Source organism: Colias philodice, chromosome 6 (genome assembly GCF_061535455.1).
Source record: "Colias philodice isolate Cphi_HAF_F1 chromosome 6, ilColPhil1 Martin Lab GWU primary, whole genome shotgun sequence".
NCBI lineage: Eukaryota > Metazoa > Arthropoda > Insecta > Lepidoptera > Pieridae > Colias > Colias philodice.
In genome coordinates, this window is record NC_143091.1 from 1,695,616 (window position 1) to 1,714,673 (window position 19,058).

At 34.1% G+C, this 19,058-nt stretch overlaps 1 protein-coding gene across 1 annotated transcript in view; it reads right to left on the reverse strand.

Annotated features, from left to right (window-relative positions):
* Positions 1-299: 299 nt before the first annotated feature.
* Positions 300-19,058, reverse strand: part of Sdc (Syndecan) — a 298,382-nt gene continuing 279,623 nt past the window's right edge. The window contains exons 2-5 of the mRNA XM_089696153.1: positions 8,804-9,152; positions 7,172-7,281; positions 6,643-6,769; positions 300-2,802 (exon numbers count right to left, since the gene is read on the reverse strand). Of these exons, the coding sequence (XP_089552279.1) occupies positions 2,630-2,802; positions 6,643-6,769; positions 7,172-7,281; positions 8,804-9,152 (759 nt within the window). The 3' untranslated portion in view covers positions 300-2,629. The remainder of the gene's footprint in view (positions 2,803-6,642; positions 6,770-7,171; positions 7,282-8,803; positions 9,153-19,058) is intronic.

Genomic DNA, 19,058 nt, shown 5'->3' on the forward strand with positions numbered 1-19,058 from the left:
TAACGCATAATTTTCTATGCGTTTGAATATAACAATATCTTAGTTACCCAGTTAGTTAAATTTCTTATTTCTGTATGTAATATGATTAAAATTGTAGAATTACATGAATACAAATAATGCTTGAAAAGAAGAGTTGCTTATTATCTTGAGATTCAATATTTTTATTTATATTTAATCAATTAAAAAAAATGAACTATCAAATAAAATCTAAACTAGCAATCAATTACTTGCATCATTTGCTTAACTATATAGGTTCTTCATGTATTAGGAAGGTAAACGTAGAAAAATAAAACAATAAATTCATTATATTGACCTGTATATTTACCTAAGTGTAAAGGAGCGTATTTACAAGGTGGACATCGATATATTTATGTCTACCCTAACCTAGCTTAAACGTAGTTAGTCGATAATAGACAAGACACTAACAATACATATTATGAGATTGATCTGTCTCGCTCGCACAGAGTTGCAAGGAAGGGGAAAGAGCGAGATGACATGATGTTTGTAAGATACTCCAATATAGTTCTGTCATAAACATTTCTATATATTATTTACTCTTTATTTGTTATATAGCAATTTGATTTTGTGTTAATTTTGATAAACAACACAATTGCCAACTATTTTCCAGATTTTTATAGAAACGCTATTGATTTTTTATTTTATATCTTATCGCATAATATGTATTGTTTTTTATTAGTTTGAAATACAGTAAACACTTATTGTATTGATTTAATAAGAATTATTGAACATTAAATATAACTAAACAGCTGCCTTTCAAGTTATTAAAATATTAACATAAATTTCAAAATTAATATAAAAAACAAAAGCTTCACATATATTTTAAATGCAAATTCTGTCGATTTAAAATGAGCGTAATTAATAAAAGCCTGTTTTATTAAATTAATTTCTTAATTTATAAAGACTTCTACAGCTTATCAATAACATTTATTTTATGTACGCGTGTAGATAATAGACAAGTCTAAGTATTTAACCAAATACATGTGAAGCTTAATAAAATTATTAAAAAAGGTACTTAATATACCATATAGGTTTAGTTCCTGTATGAGAAAGTAACTTCAATTTCAAAGAAAAATATATAAAAAAGTGTAGCATCTCTTTATTTGGTGGTAAATTACAACTATTAAATTACATCATTTAGTAGTTATTAATTAAAAGAATTTACAATTATAATTTACATTACCTTACACTAAGTGAGCCTGTGAACCATTCTATTGATTTTGGGAATGTCGACATAATTGTATTTCATTTTAGCTTAACAACGATAAATCTATTTTAGAACTTCTTAAATACAATCTTTGAATAGTATCCATGCTTATACGTGCTTCGTTTTATATATTAAACATTAACTATAGTAATAATTTATTCTTATAGTATGAGTTCGATAAATAATGCCCAGCTTAAAATTATTTTAAATAAAAATAAATTAACTGTCAATGTGTTACCATACTGAAATTATTACAAAAAATATATTAAAACGAAGCCACTGGCGAGTAAGTTACTAAAGATGGCACAAGTCACATAAAATAATGTAAAAAAGACTGGTTCGCACAACCTGTTTGTTAGCAAATAAATTAACCATTATATTACATAAGTGTTATATCAATAATAGAGAAAAATTAATATAAAAAACCACTCAAGTCATAGCCACGGATAAAAACAATAAGTGCCAAAAACATTAAAGACCAAGTAATTATAATTAGCCCCAAATATCTTATATTATTTAATTTATATAATATTCAAGGTATAAGATTAGTTCTCTACACACTAAAGGAACATACAAACGATAGAGAAATTTTATGTATCAAATATTACGCAAAACATTATATTATAACAAGCAATTATATCAAAATTGTAAAACATCGATGCACATTGTGCAATTTCATTATAAAGGAATTTATATGAATTTCACACAAGCGCTTTTTTATTGAACTTTTGAAATTGGCGGTAATCGTTCCTCGTAAAACTTTTACATACATAAGACAGTTAATCATAAGATAGTTTTTGAAATTACTATTACATAACCTATAAAGCATATTTTGTTATAAATTAGCTAAATACAGGTTATTTTAGGATTTATATTACATAGAGAAAAACGAGATATGGACGTGACCATAGACTTTAGTCTAGGAAGAAAAAACTACGACACTTGGCAAATGTACAATTAAAAGAAGCGAATGGCACATTCATTTTATACAGACAACATTACAAGATCTCCCATTCAGATTCAAACTTAGTGTTACACTCAAACACTTATATTAATCTCGAACGAAGACAATCTATCGAGACGGACATCGCGATATTAAAAGTTTGGTCTTTTATGATATTAAAATTTATGCAGACGCATACCTACATATTTCGTTTAATTAACAACATTTGAGTGTACATTGTTTGTACAGATATGTACAATCAGTACAGATAGTATGTTGAAAATTGTATTCGTTTGAAAACCGACTACAGAACATATCAGCCACAAGATAAATCAGTGCACGTGATTCGGAACGTATCAGTCGATACTAAAATTTGAAATGTCAAAATGGCGCGCGGACGGCGGCCATGTTGTTTTATCTGTCATTTAAAAAACGGGTGGCATTTGATGTTCTGTGTCGTCTCACGCATAAAACTCTCTGTTGTTGTGACCCTTCCCGTAGGAGGCGGCTGCGGGGCTCCGCTTGGGCTCGTCCAGGGCGTACGAGCCCTCGTCCTTCTTCCTCATGCGATACACTATGAACATTACTACTAGGATCGCGCAAAGAAGGCCCACTACTGCTCCACCGATGACGGCTGAAAATTATAAGAGAATATGTTAACTAAATCGTATTTATTGTTAAAATTATTTTTGAAGTGAAACTTCTGTATCGGGGCTGGAAAAAATTTTTGTGTAACATTTTTTCGTTACGCGTGACATTTTTCCGTTACGCGCCATTTTTTCTTATCCCTACCACGCGTGATTCGACGTATTTCTGTAAAGTTGCATATAGTAAATTATTTTTTGAAAAATAAGGTCATAAAGAAGTTTCACTTCTTACGTGTGTACACTTGTACACGCACACATTTTTTTGTTATATTAGGTGCATATTATAATCAGCATTTTTATCTTGAATTTTTTGTAAGGTCTTTGATGTTTTAACGTAATTATTTGATAAGCATCGCAGCGAAACAATAGTGCAATTAATGAAAATTAAATCTTAATTAATTTTATATTTACGTTACTGAGTATGAAGAAAACAAAAAAATTGAACAATGTCATTCAGTTAAACATGTATACAATATAATATAATCAATTTCAAGCTACATGTAAGAATATTTGCGAGGTCAGTAATTCATATGGGTCATTTTCAAAATATTTGTACGTCACGAAATTGTCAGTAAACTGTTTCGTTAGGAAATGTCAGGAAGTTGTAAAAGTAAGGCTGTATTCAGATTAAGGTAATATTACATATAAAAAAGTAAGAAGTCACTAGTTAAAAAAAATATATATTTTTAGTTACAAAATAATCAACAAACAATCAATTTTTATAATTCTATGTTTGCTTTTCCTTTTCTTTTCTTCTATCATTAGCTTCTTTCCATTTTTGTCTTCGAGCTTCCTTTTCACTGTCATTAAGATCTGATATTTTTCTTTGTCTTTGTTTCACTTTCTCGAGGTGTTTTTTCCTTTTCTTTTCATATTTTTCAGGGTTTTGCTTTTTTAGTTTTTCAATGTATTTTTTTGCCGTTCGGCACCGGTTAGCGGCATTCTGAAACTAAAAAAAGCTGTTGGATATATGTATTTTGAATAAAAATAAAAACAAAAGTAAGCATCACTCGTGTGGGTGGAAAAGCGATCAACACTAAATGCAATAAGGCAAGCGTTATCCCATCAGAAACCACTTGTAAAATTGGAGGCCAAGACTCACTGATCCGCTTTCACTATAAAAAAGTTATCAGATCCCAGGAAAAGTCAAGTCCCTAAGCCCGACTTTACTAACCCTACATCATGGTTTAAAAAAGTATGGCCTGTAGTTACAAAAAAATAATCTTGAGAGATTTATTGTTTTTCTCCTTTATTTTTATTCGTTACATTAATTTAACACACATTTTAATATCTTATTTTCATACTTTACACATGAGACCACAGCTTTACCGTCTACAATTTACTGACGTCAGTAAATGTCAAGAAATTGTTCGTCAGTAACATGTAAAAAATAACCTAAGAAATACTTTTACACAAAACATAATCACATTTACCATTAGATTGAAAGTGTAATCTATTACTCTAGTCATAATTTAAGTATATTACAATTGCGGTAGGTGAATTCTTCAAAATGTACTTACTTTTGTTGAGAATACGTCGTTAGGAAATTGTAACTAAATTTTTTGCACAGCACACTACTGGACTTCTTCCATGTCTGGACGACGAACAAAATGGCGGCGCGTTAATGTGACCTTACTTTTCGTGACATGACCAGTGCTGCCAATGATTAGAGTTAGATTCCTCTTCTTTGTGATACAAGAAGTTGGTTAATTATGTCAATAAATCAGTGTCACGAAATTGTAACGATTGATAGGGACATTTTTATAATATGTAATTCTTCGTTTATATAAGGTAATTTAAATAGTTTAATCTATCAGATATAACACTTGAAACATTGCTTTTTAATTATGATACAAAAAATAGGAAGTTTCATACAAAAATTCTGATAAAAATATTGGTTTTCATTGTCGTCCACATAGGGGACAATAAAAAAATGTATGGAGCTCTTTTTGTTACTTTATTTTCACATTCAATTTATGTAAGAATTTGAATCGCAATTCATTGCTTTTTATCAGAAATGATATGCAGTATGCTTAAGTTTAGTCTGTAAAACGTTAACAATGATTTATTTCAGTCGTAACCATATTTTTTTCGAAGATTTTTTAGGGGGACAAATATTTTGTAGTAATGTACAATTATTTTGAAAACGACCCATATACATGATTCAGCTTTCTAATCTTAGTGTTGTACAAATATTTTTTTTTATTTACAACCAATATCAAAGCTGCTAATGAGCGAATTAATATGACTTGGCTAATTTTTATAAGTTAGACCGGGAGATACTGACACAAAATTTCGAGTCATTTGTAACAGGATGGCGGTTCTACAGGGGTCTTAGTACGCAATGACAAAAAGAAAAACGATGGCGTGAACGCTGGTACCGGCGGCTTAGTCGCGTGGGCGTTAGTCGAACTCGTCGGAAAATAGCGAAAGTCAAACGATTTGTAACAGTATGGCACTTATTTTTCCTGTAAGTTTGAGGATCAACAAATATAAATACAAAATTTCAAAGATCTATGTGTTGGAAATCTTCACTTATATAAATTAATAATAAATTAAGTTTTCAAGTATGACAGCACTTTTTCCCCCTACTAGAAGTATGGCAAATATAATAATGGTCACATTTTATCAAATACTCTCCAAAAATCCAAATGCAATACTGGTACAAAAAGTTTGGCGAAATAAAAATTTTTTGCAGATTTTCGGCGGTATGGCGACCATTTGGAATCGTCCGAAAAGTATGGCATGGCGATTTTCGTAAATGGCTGCACGACGATAGTTACCTGTGCAAAAGTTAGCCTGGTACAAATGGTTGAATGATTGTTTTATTTAAATCAACACATTCGCGTCGGTATGGCGGGCTGTAAGTCACACCGGAAAAGTATGGCATGACACTACCGCCTACTACTTTTTTATGGGCTATCGGTAAATTCTAAAATTTTTGTGTTACAAATCGTTTGACTTTCGCTATTTTTCCGACGAGTTCGACAAACGCCCACGCGACTAAGCCACCGGTACCAGCGTTCACACCATCATTTTTCTTTTTGTCATTGCGTACTAAGACCCCTGTAGAACCGCCATCCTTGTTACAAATGACTCGAAATTTTGTGTCAGTATCTCCCGGTCTAAGTAGACTTATCATAGAATAAAATATATTCTTCGTATTCCGGCATTTACTAGATTGAATTAATAGAAAAGTGACTTAATTGGTCAACTGCATATAAAAGTTTACTATGTTCTCATTTCCTTATATCCAGTTTAATAAGAATCTTTTATTAAATATATCAAAATTTTATATTAATAAACAGTAGCTGTCTAGAAGGATTACGTTCGAGCATAAGCAAAATTCGCAAAGATCACATATAAACCTTGATCAATCCAGCAAGTATTGCTAGCTTTGCTATATTATCCTTAAGATAACCTCAAAGACCAAGATTATACACAAATTTCTTCATCTTGGTGATTTAAAAAAAAATTAAGAAGAAGAGAACTACATAAGTACACCCAATATAACATGTACACCGCAGTTAAAATAAGTACCAAGAAAAATTCATCCAAGATTAAATTCTTTTGAAGTGAAAACTTCCTTAGCGGCGTTGGGTATAAAATCTTAAACTCGCGTCAGGACACGTGACCTGATCGAAAAAGCGTAAGACGGATGGATATCAAACATGCTCAACGTTAATAATCAAGTTTTCACTTCTGCCGGCACTCCCGGAGTGCAACCCGTCTTTTTTTTTCTTTGATTCTGATTCTTGGCGATCACAGACATTTGGCGATGTTATCAAAGGAATATTCAAAGACCATACAGAGCAAGGTATACCCACCAGCTAATATGCCGGGTTGCGCGAAGAAGCTGGTGGCGCGGTCCTCGTGTGCGGTGTCCATGATGAGCACGCCGCTGTCCGCCGGCCGCGTCTCCGGCTCCAAGTTGGATCCTGCTTGGCTTTGGTCCTGGAACGTTTTATGTTCAAATGTTATATATTTTTGTTTGTTGAGCATCATGTCCTTTGGAAGATATAGCCACCTTGGCAATAAGAATGACCGTTCCAACTACACTAAAGTGTTTAGATTTGACCTGATACACGTCTTACTATCATTTTATCCCTTATTTTGTCGAATGTTTCCTTAGAATGTTTCTATACATACGAAACGATGCGCTTTAGATTTAGTAAGCTACTTTTGTGGGGAAATTGTGGTATTTTGTGGTCACGTTCATTAATAAATTCAAATTGCATTTTCTTCCATTACTCACTATGAAATATTCTAAGTATCTATGACGAGATTCTGTGAAGGCATCAGCGCCGAAAATTGGTTAATAATATATAATTAATAGAAATAGTTATTAATACTCACAACGGTCTCTCCGGAGATATTGATCTGCACAGGATCTGGGCGCGAGGGCTGGTCCTCCCCCGCGCCGCGCGGCTCGAAGTCGCCTTCGCTCGGGCCAGACAATATCCGCGCTGAAATGTTTACAAACATGTTATTGGGAGCTGTGACGTCACTGGCTTGTTTGATGACGAGAAATGTTTTGGCCAATGTATGGAGATGTAGAACCATACTTTGCTTCAGATGCGTTTAGAAGTGGTACCAGTTAATAGAGAAAATAGATATACATATATGTAATTATTATCTATGTTAGTTGTTAAGAAGTTCATAATATACTTGTATGGCTCCACCATAGTTGTTATAAGAATGTACAAGAAATAGCGATAGAATACACTTTATAGAACTTAAGGTATGAACAATGATACTACTTAGAATAAACAAATACTTGGTTATACACACAAAAAGCTACCCGATGAGGAACTATTTGCAAATAGAGCAGCGATATCATAGCGAGGAAAATTCATGGTAAAATCACGAAGTTACGAATAATACTGAATAGCAATGAGGTCTAACAAGACGAACGACATAATAACATGGTAAAATAGAAAATACAAACATGCCAGAAATGGTAACTGATTATAGAGAAATAGAAAATGATGAAGATGGTAACATGCGTCAAATGGGTTGATGGTTTAAGCGGTAACTCACCGAAATCCTCCGTGAATCAAGTACAGTAGGATTCACACAATATGGGATTAAAAATAACAATAAATACGTCCTATTACGTCGATGGTCAGGATGATACTGACGTAGGGACTTGTGATAAGCGGTGCCTAACGGGAACGTATTGGCTTTATTCAAGGCTAAATTGTAATAGTTAGGTTTGAGGTTAATAAAATTCATGTCAAATAGCGTTTATGGTAGTAATTGCACGATTTCAATTATTCACACGATCTCACTCTAATGTAATAGTAAAAAGAAGGATAGCAGATATTTTATGCATAATTGGCTCGCATGAATTTTAATAGCATTGAAAGTGATGGATTTACCGAGCATGGGAATGATACAGTCATGAACAAGATATGTTGATATTTTACGTATTTCTTTTAATAAATTAAATCTAGAAATAGATATATTTTTTATTATTTTTTTTTCTGTGCTCCTGCAAATATATTTTCCACAAGGATTGCTCTATGGTTTCTTAATATGACTCATAAGTATCAACTATCCTTCTTAATAATTCGATATAAGAAGATGTTCTATGAATCTTATTGGTAAATTATGTTTACCACAATAGCTTTACCACAATCAAACTGTTTATGTTATATCGTTAGAAAACAAATAGAATTAATTAAATCTAATTCGAAATAATGGATTAAATATTACTCATCTCTTGAGGAAACAGGATATATATTATGATAATACTGACCTAACTATCTACATTTAATAAATACTAATAAGTAATAACGTTGAACGTTGCATCGTCATATAACATATAACAAGTAAATTTGTCACTATTTTAGTTTCTAAAAGTATTAAGAGACAATAGAAAGTGTTTGCACAATTGCACAGTAGGTAGGTATTCTTAAAGACGATGTGACGTTCATAAACTTAAAGAAAAACGCAACAAAACTGGCATGCATGGCCTCTACTCACGACTGACTACATCGATCGGCTGCACTACTGGTGGTGGGATCGGAGGCTCGGATTCCGCAAAGAACGGCGCGTCCGGATAATCGTCCGTATCGGGTTTCGGAGCCTCCGTGGTGGTAGTGCGTAGGCGTGCGTAATCCTCGTCATCTTCAGGCACGTCTGGGACGTCACCTGAGCCACGCCCGTCTTCGTCGTCGACGCCGGGTCCCGGGCCGGATCCGGATCCGGAGCTCTCGTCGATCTCTAGACCGGAGCCGTCATCGTCGATGAACAGATCCTTGTCGGATGCGAGAGGACCGTCGTGCTGGATGTGGATCGCTCCCTCCGTCGGCTGGACGCCGGCGGCACCGTCCTGGAATTAACCGTTGAGTTTTATTAATTACTTGCTATAAAATGTATATGATGAAACTGTGACGTACATAATATGGAAAAACCTTGGTCAATGGAAAAGACTAAATTCGAAAGCGCAGTTCAATTATATCTGCAGTCTTTTTAATCGAAAATAAATTTAAATTTCATAAACATTGCAGGAAGACATGGTAAAGCCGATGATACTTAACCTAATTCCGTTAAAATATATAACCCGTAGATGCACCTAGCCTCTGAATTTCAAGAGCCACTATTGAGGGCTCGACAAATCGAGGGTGAGGCTCTTAATATAACCTAAAATCGTCAAGAGGTCATCATTAAAGCTATAAACCTTTCAGATTTCTTCAGAAACCCACTATGCAATCACAGAAAGATGATTAGAGTGTCTCATTATAAATTTAAAGCCGCTTCAAACCTATGTTGCTTTAATTATTGCAACGGGATGGGTTCCAACTGCATAGTGCATATAGATAATCATATCTATAGACGCGACCTACTTCCAGAACGCTCACAAAGCAGTCGATTCGCGACAATCACTGATTATATTGCCACAACCACTAGTGATTAACATCATTAACAATATAATACCTTATAATTAATAATGACTCACTTGATTAAAAAGATATTATGATCACACTGTGTGCACAAATAGACTGAGCTTTCTCCTGGATGTTCGATATAGGAGGTTTGTTAGACACTGGACTTACCGAATTATCACCAGGGGCAAAAATAGGCTATCCAAAAATTAGGCCTGATTGTTTGTTGTACACCAAAACTTGGGCAGTGCTTCTGTCGGTTAGTCAAGTTGTATAGTAAGTTGGATCGATAGGGCTGCGGGTCGCGGTGCGGGAGGGGAGGGGTGGTATTCCCGAAAGCTGTCGACAGATGCCGGGTTACAGGAAGGCTTGCGGGGAACATGGTTCGAGGTGCCCGCGCCAGAGGGCGTTGGATGCAATTTTATTAAGCTTTTTTGAAGTATTGAAATGGTTACAATGTTTACTTAACATGGTAATGATTTTGTTTTGTTAGTTTGACCTGTTTAGGGAAGGTTGCGTACGTTTCGTGTTTTCAAAATGCTATTCAAAATTATATTGTAGATAGGCATTTTTATTTTTTTTGTGTGATCATACAGAATAATCCTCACTTTTAAAACCGAATACGATACCCAATACGACTCTTCTAGTCACTCTTACTCCTCCTTCTTAACTTTGTATGTAGCATAATATTTTGTTTCCTTTTCACATTCAGGCGAGCTAGCACAAAATTTCTTTATAATTTCAGTGTGTGTAAAGTTAAAAACTCATTATAATTAGCTCACAAAGCAGTACTCTCATTATATAAAATAATGGCAATATTTCCGCGTTAAGCCCCGATGTTTATCGCATGCACAACGCTTGGTAATGAGAAATATAATTTATTGCCTACAGATAGCCCCGTGGTTTGCTGCTTTATACCGGTTACCTGTGTTACGTCGCTATGGATAAAATACTTCAATTATATTTTTTTACATACGTATAGTAAAGTATAAGCAAGACAAAAACGGGCTTAAATATGTTAATTACTTTTTAGTTACGTTATTATCATGGTTTAGATGGTGGCCTGAAAGAGATCACTTATAAGTGACAAGGCCGCTTTCTATGCTGCATCTTTTTATGTAAGTCAATCAAGAAAATCAATTTTATTGCATTTTATGTTGGCAGCACATAATTAGTGTTTTAAAAAATATATATTTATCAATAAATGAATATAAGCGAACATAATAATATATTTTCGGATGTGTATATTCAGTTATACATATCACCCCGTAAATAAGACTAGATTGCATTTTCCTTATTTTGATTTCTCTATTCCATATATACGTTTGTATCAATAAAAAAAAAATATCTCTACTCTTAAAAGTTTCACAAAAACTCGAAAATTGCTAGAATTTTCGAGACTAACGCAGGGTAATTGATTTCTATAGACGAGTGCATGGAAGAGCTGTCTTCCACATGAAAATCAATCGCCGTGCAGTATAGTGTACTGTAGATAAAAATAACTGCGTTAAAAACAACCGACTTCAAAAACGAAAAAGTACAAAATAAAAAAGATTTGATATCATTAATTACTACATATTATTTAGATGTGCTATTTATTAAATAGGTTTTATGTCGGTGCACGGGCTTAATACTAGTGTTTGGCACCGACTTCAAACCTATTTAATAAAAAGCACATCTTAATAATATGTAGTAATTAATGATATCAAATCTTTTTTATTTTGTACTTTTTCGTTTTTGAAGTCGGTTGTTTTTAACGCAGTTATTTTTATTTAATACTTTTTAGTGTATTTTTCAACACGAATCAAACGAGCCCAATCTCGATAAAGTTGAGTCAATATATTACTAAGTTCCTATGGCCACCTTCCGATTCCATCATCAAATCAGCTCTATGTCATGATAATGTTTCATCGCTATCCAATTTACATACGCATACAAAATTTCAGCTCAATCGGTTACCGGGAAGTGAATCAAAGTTACTTGCTACATTTCAATTAAGTCATCGAGTACAGACAAAAAAGCTCATAAAATAAAAACTACTGGGCCTATCCGAATAAAATTTAATAATTTTATGGGACCAATTCGACAGCATCCCGCATCGAACAAAAAAAAAATCACGTAAATCGGTTAAGAAACCTAGGAGTAATCGGTGTACATACATACAAAAAAAAAAAATATACCGGCCGAATTGATAACCTCCTCGTTTTTTTTGAAGTCGGTTAAAAACAGGTTTGTACAAACTGAATAAGTTTCCCCATCTACATATTTTCGCGGGTAGGACGCAAAAAAGTTCGAACGTTTTTTTAAAAGCTCTGTACGAAATTATAAGTTTTTTTTATTTTTAAAAGCTTGTTTAAGTATAAACTATGTACTAAATAGCCCTAGTACTTACGGCGTCACATTCTCCTCTATTTTTCACCGCATATCCTCGCTATTTCGATATCACTTGTGCACTTCACTGAACACAACTAAACTTTCGTGATGGAAGCTATGAAGCAATCTATTTTGAACATGGAAGAGATGTTCAATAAGCGCATGACAGACTTTCAGAAGGATCTTCAGAATATAACGTCCTCACCAGCAGCAAATCCACCTTCTCAGCTACGGTCCGAGTTCGCCGCTTTTCGTTCTCTGGTCTTGGCCCAACTGCAGTCATTGCAGTCACAAGTAGACCTCCTCATGAAGATATCAGATGAGCAAGAGATGAAGAGTAGACGCAAGTTTCTTTTGTTGCACGGTGTCGTGGAAGATAAAAATGAGCAGCCATCATCCATTATTTCTCTTCTTACTAAACATCTTGGCATATCGGAGCTAATGAGCGATGACATAAGCCGTTGTCACAGAATTGGTGTGTTGAAGGAAGATAAGCCAAGGCCTATTCTAATTAAGTTCAATGACCTTGGTGTGAAGAACAGTGTTTGGGCTTCGAAGGCTAAACTGAAAGGGTCTGGAATAACACTGTCAGAATTTTTGACCAAAAGGCGTCACGAAATCTTCATGGCAGCCAGAAAGCGTCATGGTGTATCCAGGTGTTGGACCAGGGGTGGCCAAATCTTGGTGATTGCTCCTGATGGCTCCCGCCACCGTGTGGATTGTATAGATGATGTAGATGCCATTCCAGTCCAAGAGCACCTGGCCATCCCGCAGACTACAGAACCTACAGTTGCTCAGAAGACGTCCAAAGTAGCTCGGACCAAAAGATTGCCGTCCAAAGTGAAGTAATGTATGTATTCACATAATTATTGTTTTCACGTTGTTTTCATCTTTTTGCAAGCGTTCATTTCACAATCTCTTCTCGCAATCTCGTATTATGAAGGTATAGTTTCACTGTAAATTGTAATGCATTTTAGGTTATTAGTAGTATCACTTTGTTATTTTGCTTTTTGCCACGATATCACTGTTTTGGTCAAAACTTGAGACTATTTAAAAATACGTATGCTCACTTGTATTGACTTTTATTGTAATCCGTATTTGTAGTATCCACTTTTTTAACACGTTAGATTCGCATTGCAATAAACGGCATAACTTGTAAACAACCTATATAGCTATACCTACAATAGCTAATCTGTATTACCAGGTGAATGAATGTGTCCAATTACCATTCGTAAACAATGTAATTACTCAAGTCATAGACAACATATTTTATATACTTATAATTTAATTTCTTATTGTCATTGTTGCTAGTTTTTGTTACATCAATACCTTTTTTTTTTTACTTAATTTAAAAACACTGTAATAGTATAAATGGTGCGCCGAAGGTACAGGATAATTAATTACCTTAATTTATTGTTTTTATATTTTTAGTATAATCAGTGTTTATTCGTCTTTTTTCTTATTATTCCTTATTTATATATACCTGAGTATTGATAATTGTTTTATATTTAATAGTATTTATTATATGTATATCTTTCTCATACATTATATATACATATTATTTATTTTTATTTACATATTTTATACCTTTATTATTATTATTTATTAATTTTTTTTTTCTATCTTAATTTATAATATGTCTTCCACAATTAATAATAGTTTTGTTTACAGCAATAATTCCCCGCCTTCGTCTGATAGTGATTCCTTTCACAGCGCTTCCTCTCCTCCTTTAGATTTTACTCTTTCCAACATTTTCCATAACTCTAATAAAAACTTCAACGTAGTTCATATCAATGCCCAAAGCATTCCGGCTCATTATCCCGATATGCTCGCTTCATTTAACTCCGAAAATATCCACGCAATCCTTATCTCCGAAACCTGGCTAAAGCCATCCCTTCCTTCAACTAATTTCTCCCTTCCCGGTTTCCAACTCATCCGCAATGACCGCATCGGTAGAACCGGGGGAGGAGTAGCGATATACTTACGCTCTCATATACCGTACTCGCTACTAAGCGCATCCTCTCAGCCCCCCCCTGCTGATGCGGCCGAGCACCTCCTCCTTGAAATCCTTCTCTCCAACACTAAAATACTCTTAGGAGTTTTTTATAGTCCCTCTTTAACTGTTAATTACTTTCCTTCCTTTCAACTCCTCCTTGACCGATTTATTCCTCTTTACCAGCACGTTTTACTTATGGGTGACTTTAATACCTGTCTGGTAAAAGATGACTCCCGTAGTAAAAAATTACTCTCCCTTCTAGATTCTTTTAACCTTCAAACCTTGCCTTTGAATCCTACACATTTCAGTCCCAACTGTAATCCCTCACTCCTAGATCTCATGATAGTTTCAAATATTAATTTAGTCTCTAACTATGGTCAGTGTTCAGCCGACGCTTTCTCTTACCATGACCTCATCCATTTATCCTACAACCTACGTCCTCCCAAACTCAAGCCTTCCTACCTTTTGCGGCGTAATTTTGGTGGTATCGATTTAGAAATGCTGTTAGACGATGCCAAAAATGTCAATTGGGATATGATTTATGACGTCTGTTCAATAAATGAAAAAATTAACTTGTTTAATTGCTTGCTCCTACAGATTTTCGATAAGCACGCCCCGCTAAGACGTATTAAAGTTAAGCACCTTCCTGCGCCCTGGCTTACTCCCGAATTAAAAACTTTATTGCACAAAAAGAATAACGCTAAAGCCAAGCTCAAAACCGCTAAAACCGATTTTGCACGGGAAAAGTACAGAAATATCCGGAATCGTTGCAATACATTGTGTAGAGATGCACAAAGACGCCATATCCATAATTCCGTCGAGAACGGCGACACATGTAAAATTTGGAAATTTTTAAAAACTTTAGGAGTTGGTAAATCCCAATCAAATAACATACCCCCCAATATATTTATATTTTTCGAATTGTTGAACAAACATTTTGCATCTTCTTCCCATCTTTGCCCTGATCAAAAAAGGTCAACACTTCAATATCTTTCATCAACTGCAACTCCTACTCATCCACCGTTCTCTTTTAATCAATTCACTGTCAGTGATGTTAAAAAGAATATACTGTCCATTTCATCGAATGCCGTCGGATGTGACTCAGTTAGTCGTAATATGTTTGTCCCCATCCTTGATATAATTGCTCCTGTCATTACCCACATCCTCAACGTTTCCATATCCTCCAGTGAATTTCCTGACATTTGGAAAGACGCTAAAATTATCCCTCTCCCGAAGAAATCTAATCCAAATTCCTTCTCTGATTTCCGACCAATTTCCATTCTTCCTTTCCTTTCCAAAGTCCTTGAACGCCTTATCCACCAACAGTTAAGTTCCTTCTTATACAAAAACAGTATTCTCAGTCCCTTCCAATCTGGTTTTCGTCCAGGACATAGTACGACTACTGCACTTGTTAAAGTCACGGATGACATACGTAATGGAATGGAAAAGAAGCAGTTGACAGTTCTAACCCTCCTAGACTTTAGTAATGCCTTTAACACCGTCGATTTCGACATACTGCTACAACTGCTTCATTCTATTAACATATCTCCTACAGTGGTTGATTGGTTTCACAGTTACTTGCACGGTCGCCGACAGCATGTATTATTGGAGGATAAGTCATCGTCCTGGTGTGATGTTGTTGCAGGCGTTCCGCAAGGTGGCGTTTTGTCCCCTCTCCTATTTGCTATTTTTATTAATTCCATAACTAATAATTTATCTTCTCTCTATCACATGTATGCTGACGATCTCCAGATATACACCCAGTCTACCCTCGAGAACCTATCCTCCGCAATCTTAAACACGAACACCGATTTGGAGAGAATTTTGAATTGGAGTCAGAGGTACGGTCTGAATATTAACCCAAGCAAAAGCCAAGTCATAATCATTGGTAGCCCCTATTTAATCTCGCGGATTGACTGGACATACATCCCCAAAGTTCATATAGATGGCTCCGTCATTGAATTTCAAAAATCTGTAAAAAACCTGGGGGTTCACTTTGACACGACTCTGTCTTGGTCGTACCACGTAAAAGAGACAAGTCGCAACCTCTACGCAGCGGCTAGTTCTCTAAGACGTTTACGGCATTTCTTACCGATTTCTACCAAAATTATGTTAGCTAAATCCCTACTTCTTCCGCTCCTTGATTATGCTGACGCCTGTACCACTGATCTTAGTGAAGAGCATTTAAATACACTTGAGCGTCTCCAAAATTTCTGCATTCGTTTTGTTTACGGTCTTCGTAAATATGACCACGTTTCCCAGTTTCGTAATAAACTCAAGTGGCTTCCTATAAGACTTCGCCGGAATGCAAATGCGTTGAAGTTGTTATTTTCCATCCTCTTTGATCCCAATTCTCCCTCCTATTTAAAAGAACAATTTAATTTCCTAGATTCAGGTGTTTATACTCTTCGTTCCGCTGATAACCTTCTCCTTAGCTTTCCTTCTCACCACACTAGTTTCCTTGGTAAATCCTTTGTAATAACCGCTATCAGACTTTGGAATTCTTTGCCTATAGCTGTAAGACGAGCTTCCTCGAAAAGTTCCTTTAAAACTCTTTTAAATAAACATTTATCTGATTTAGCTTTTCCTTCAAAATAATAGTATGTATTATATCTTCTTTTATTATTCATATAATATATATTTTATTTACTCTCTTTTATCTTTATTTTCATTGCCACCCGTGTACCCATTTAATATCAATCTTTATCCTTTACCTTGGGCAGCCTGGAAGAGATCGCTGATAAGCGATAAGGTTGCCTTATGTGCTGTGAATGTTTCCTTTTTTTTGTAAATATTATATGATTGTAAAATTTGTAATGGTACATAAAATTGTTAAATAAATAAATAAATACATATTTATAAAAAAGGAATTATTATGAACATAATATAAAACATTATATTTTAACTTAAATAACGAATTCAAGAGATCGTCAGCTATAATTTAAATTATCATGTAACATAATTCTGCGAAATAAGCAAATGCTTCGTGAATTTCAAAATTGATATACTCAAATTTGCATATAAAATGTAAAGATTGCAAAAAATATCTTAAAAATTTAAAGAATTTAGCATAAAATAATGAAGGTAATTTAATGGTCTGTAAAGGTCGTTTATCGCCTAATCTTAATTAAACATAGCCTAGGACATTAGGTCTGCTATATCTGAATAACAAAAGACGTGGCTAGATCCGCAATTTAGATTAAGATAATTTACTAATTTAGCTTAAAAATATCTACTAAATTATAATCAATATAGGTATACCTAGTTTATCGATTATAAAATTTTGTTTAATATCTTCGTTCTACTAACTTAATAGAGGAAATAGAGATTTCTTCAGAAAAAACTTTATATAAGACTAGCTGTTCCCCGAGGTTTCACCCGCATTGCTCCGCTCCTGTTGGTCTTAGCATGATGATATTATATAGCCTTCCTCGATAAATGGGCTATCTAACACCGAAAGAATTTTTCAAATCGGGCCAGTAGTTCCTGAGGTTAGCGCGTTCAAATAAACAAACAAACTCTTCAACTTTATAATATTAGTATGTAATTATCTATACTAATCTATAGTATAGAGTATAGACTAGATAATTAATGAAAAATATACATTCATTAGTGATGTCGTATTGCCATTTCATAGAATACGGTTTCTTATACAATTCTCTTTCAATTCAATATAAATCTTATCATACCATACAACTGTTCATCTGTTATTTGGTTAACGAACCGACTTGAAACTTCTCAAATATTAAAAATCGATTACTCAGTCAATACAAGTTACTGTCCTTTGAAGGTCCAAAAACTTGAACAAAGCTTCGACCCTTTAAATATGCGATGAATTTAGAAGTGGGCTCAAAGGCGTCTGTTTAAAATGTACAAAGTTTAATGGAATTCTGTCGTACTCGAGAATACTAAGGAGATAATAGCGTGGGCGCTTGTGTGGGTGTGGTATACCTGTGTGAGTGGCTGGTGATACTATCTATATTCTTTAATATATAAAATTCTCGTATTACAATGTTAGTTATACCATACTCCTCCGAAACGGCTTGACCAATTCTCATTATTTTTTTTTACATATCTGCCATCTGGTAGTTCTAAGAATTGGACAACATCAATTTTTCATACTCATAAGTGATAAAAAGATAAGATCGCATAGATTGTATACTATTTTTAACTCGGTACCGACTGATCTCCAGTGAAAAAAGCAACATTTCCAATTAACCTAGCCAACTAGATAAACGATATATTAATATAGTACCCACTTGAGTATGCGCCCAAATAATAGTATAGTTTAATCCTTTTTTATAATGTTGTTCTTTACAATTACATAAATGATATTCTTATATTGTAAATTTCAAGAAATTTTTAGCCATGCAATAAAACCTATTTTACTCAAAGTAGAAATTCGAAACATATTTGCGATCTAAAGGAGCTATGCACGAAATCGTTCCCTTTTAAATCATGGAAGTAGCTAACTCTTCTGATTTGTTGGCGACATTTACTGTAGCCAGGCCCGTATTGTGACTGAAAAACTATAAATAATATGTTATTATATTGTAATGTATAATAGATTAATGTGTTAAAGGGTTTAGAGATAATAATATAGGATTTATTGGATTGTGATGTGTAACAAAAAATAGAGAAAATAGATTAAAAGCACGCTGTTAAGATTCTTGTAAACAAATATTATTTTCAATATTGATTCGGTTTTATTCACTTAGTTAGTGTATAAATGGCTTTTCTTTTGTAAATAGCAGCGCGTTATGCGATTAAAAGTAGGTACGCAGTCATTACTCCACCGATTAAATGTTGCAGTTACTCGAAAATAATTCTTTCACGTATTTTAGTTGTAAGTTTTTTAAGTAAGTAAGTGTAAGTGTAAGTAGTAAGTAAAGTAAGTAGTAAGTTAAGTAAGTAGTAAGTAGTAAGTAGTGTAAGTTTAGCTGTAAGGTACCTTTACACAAATAAATAAATAAATAAGTAACTG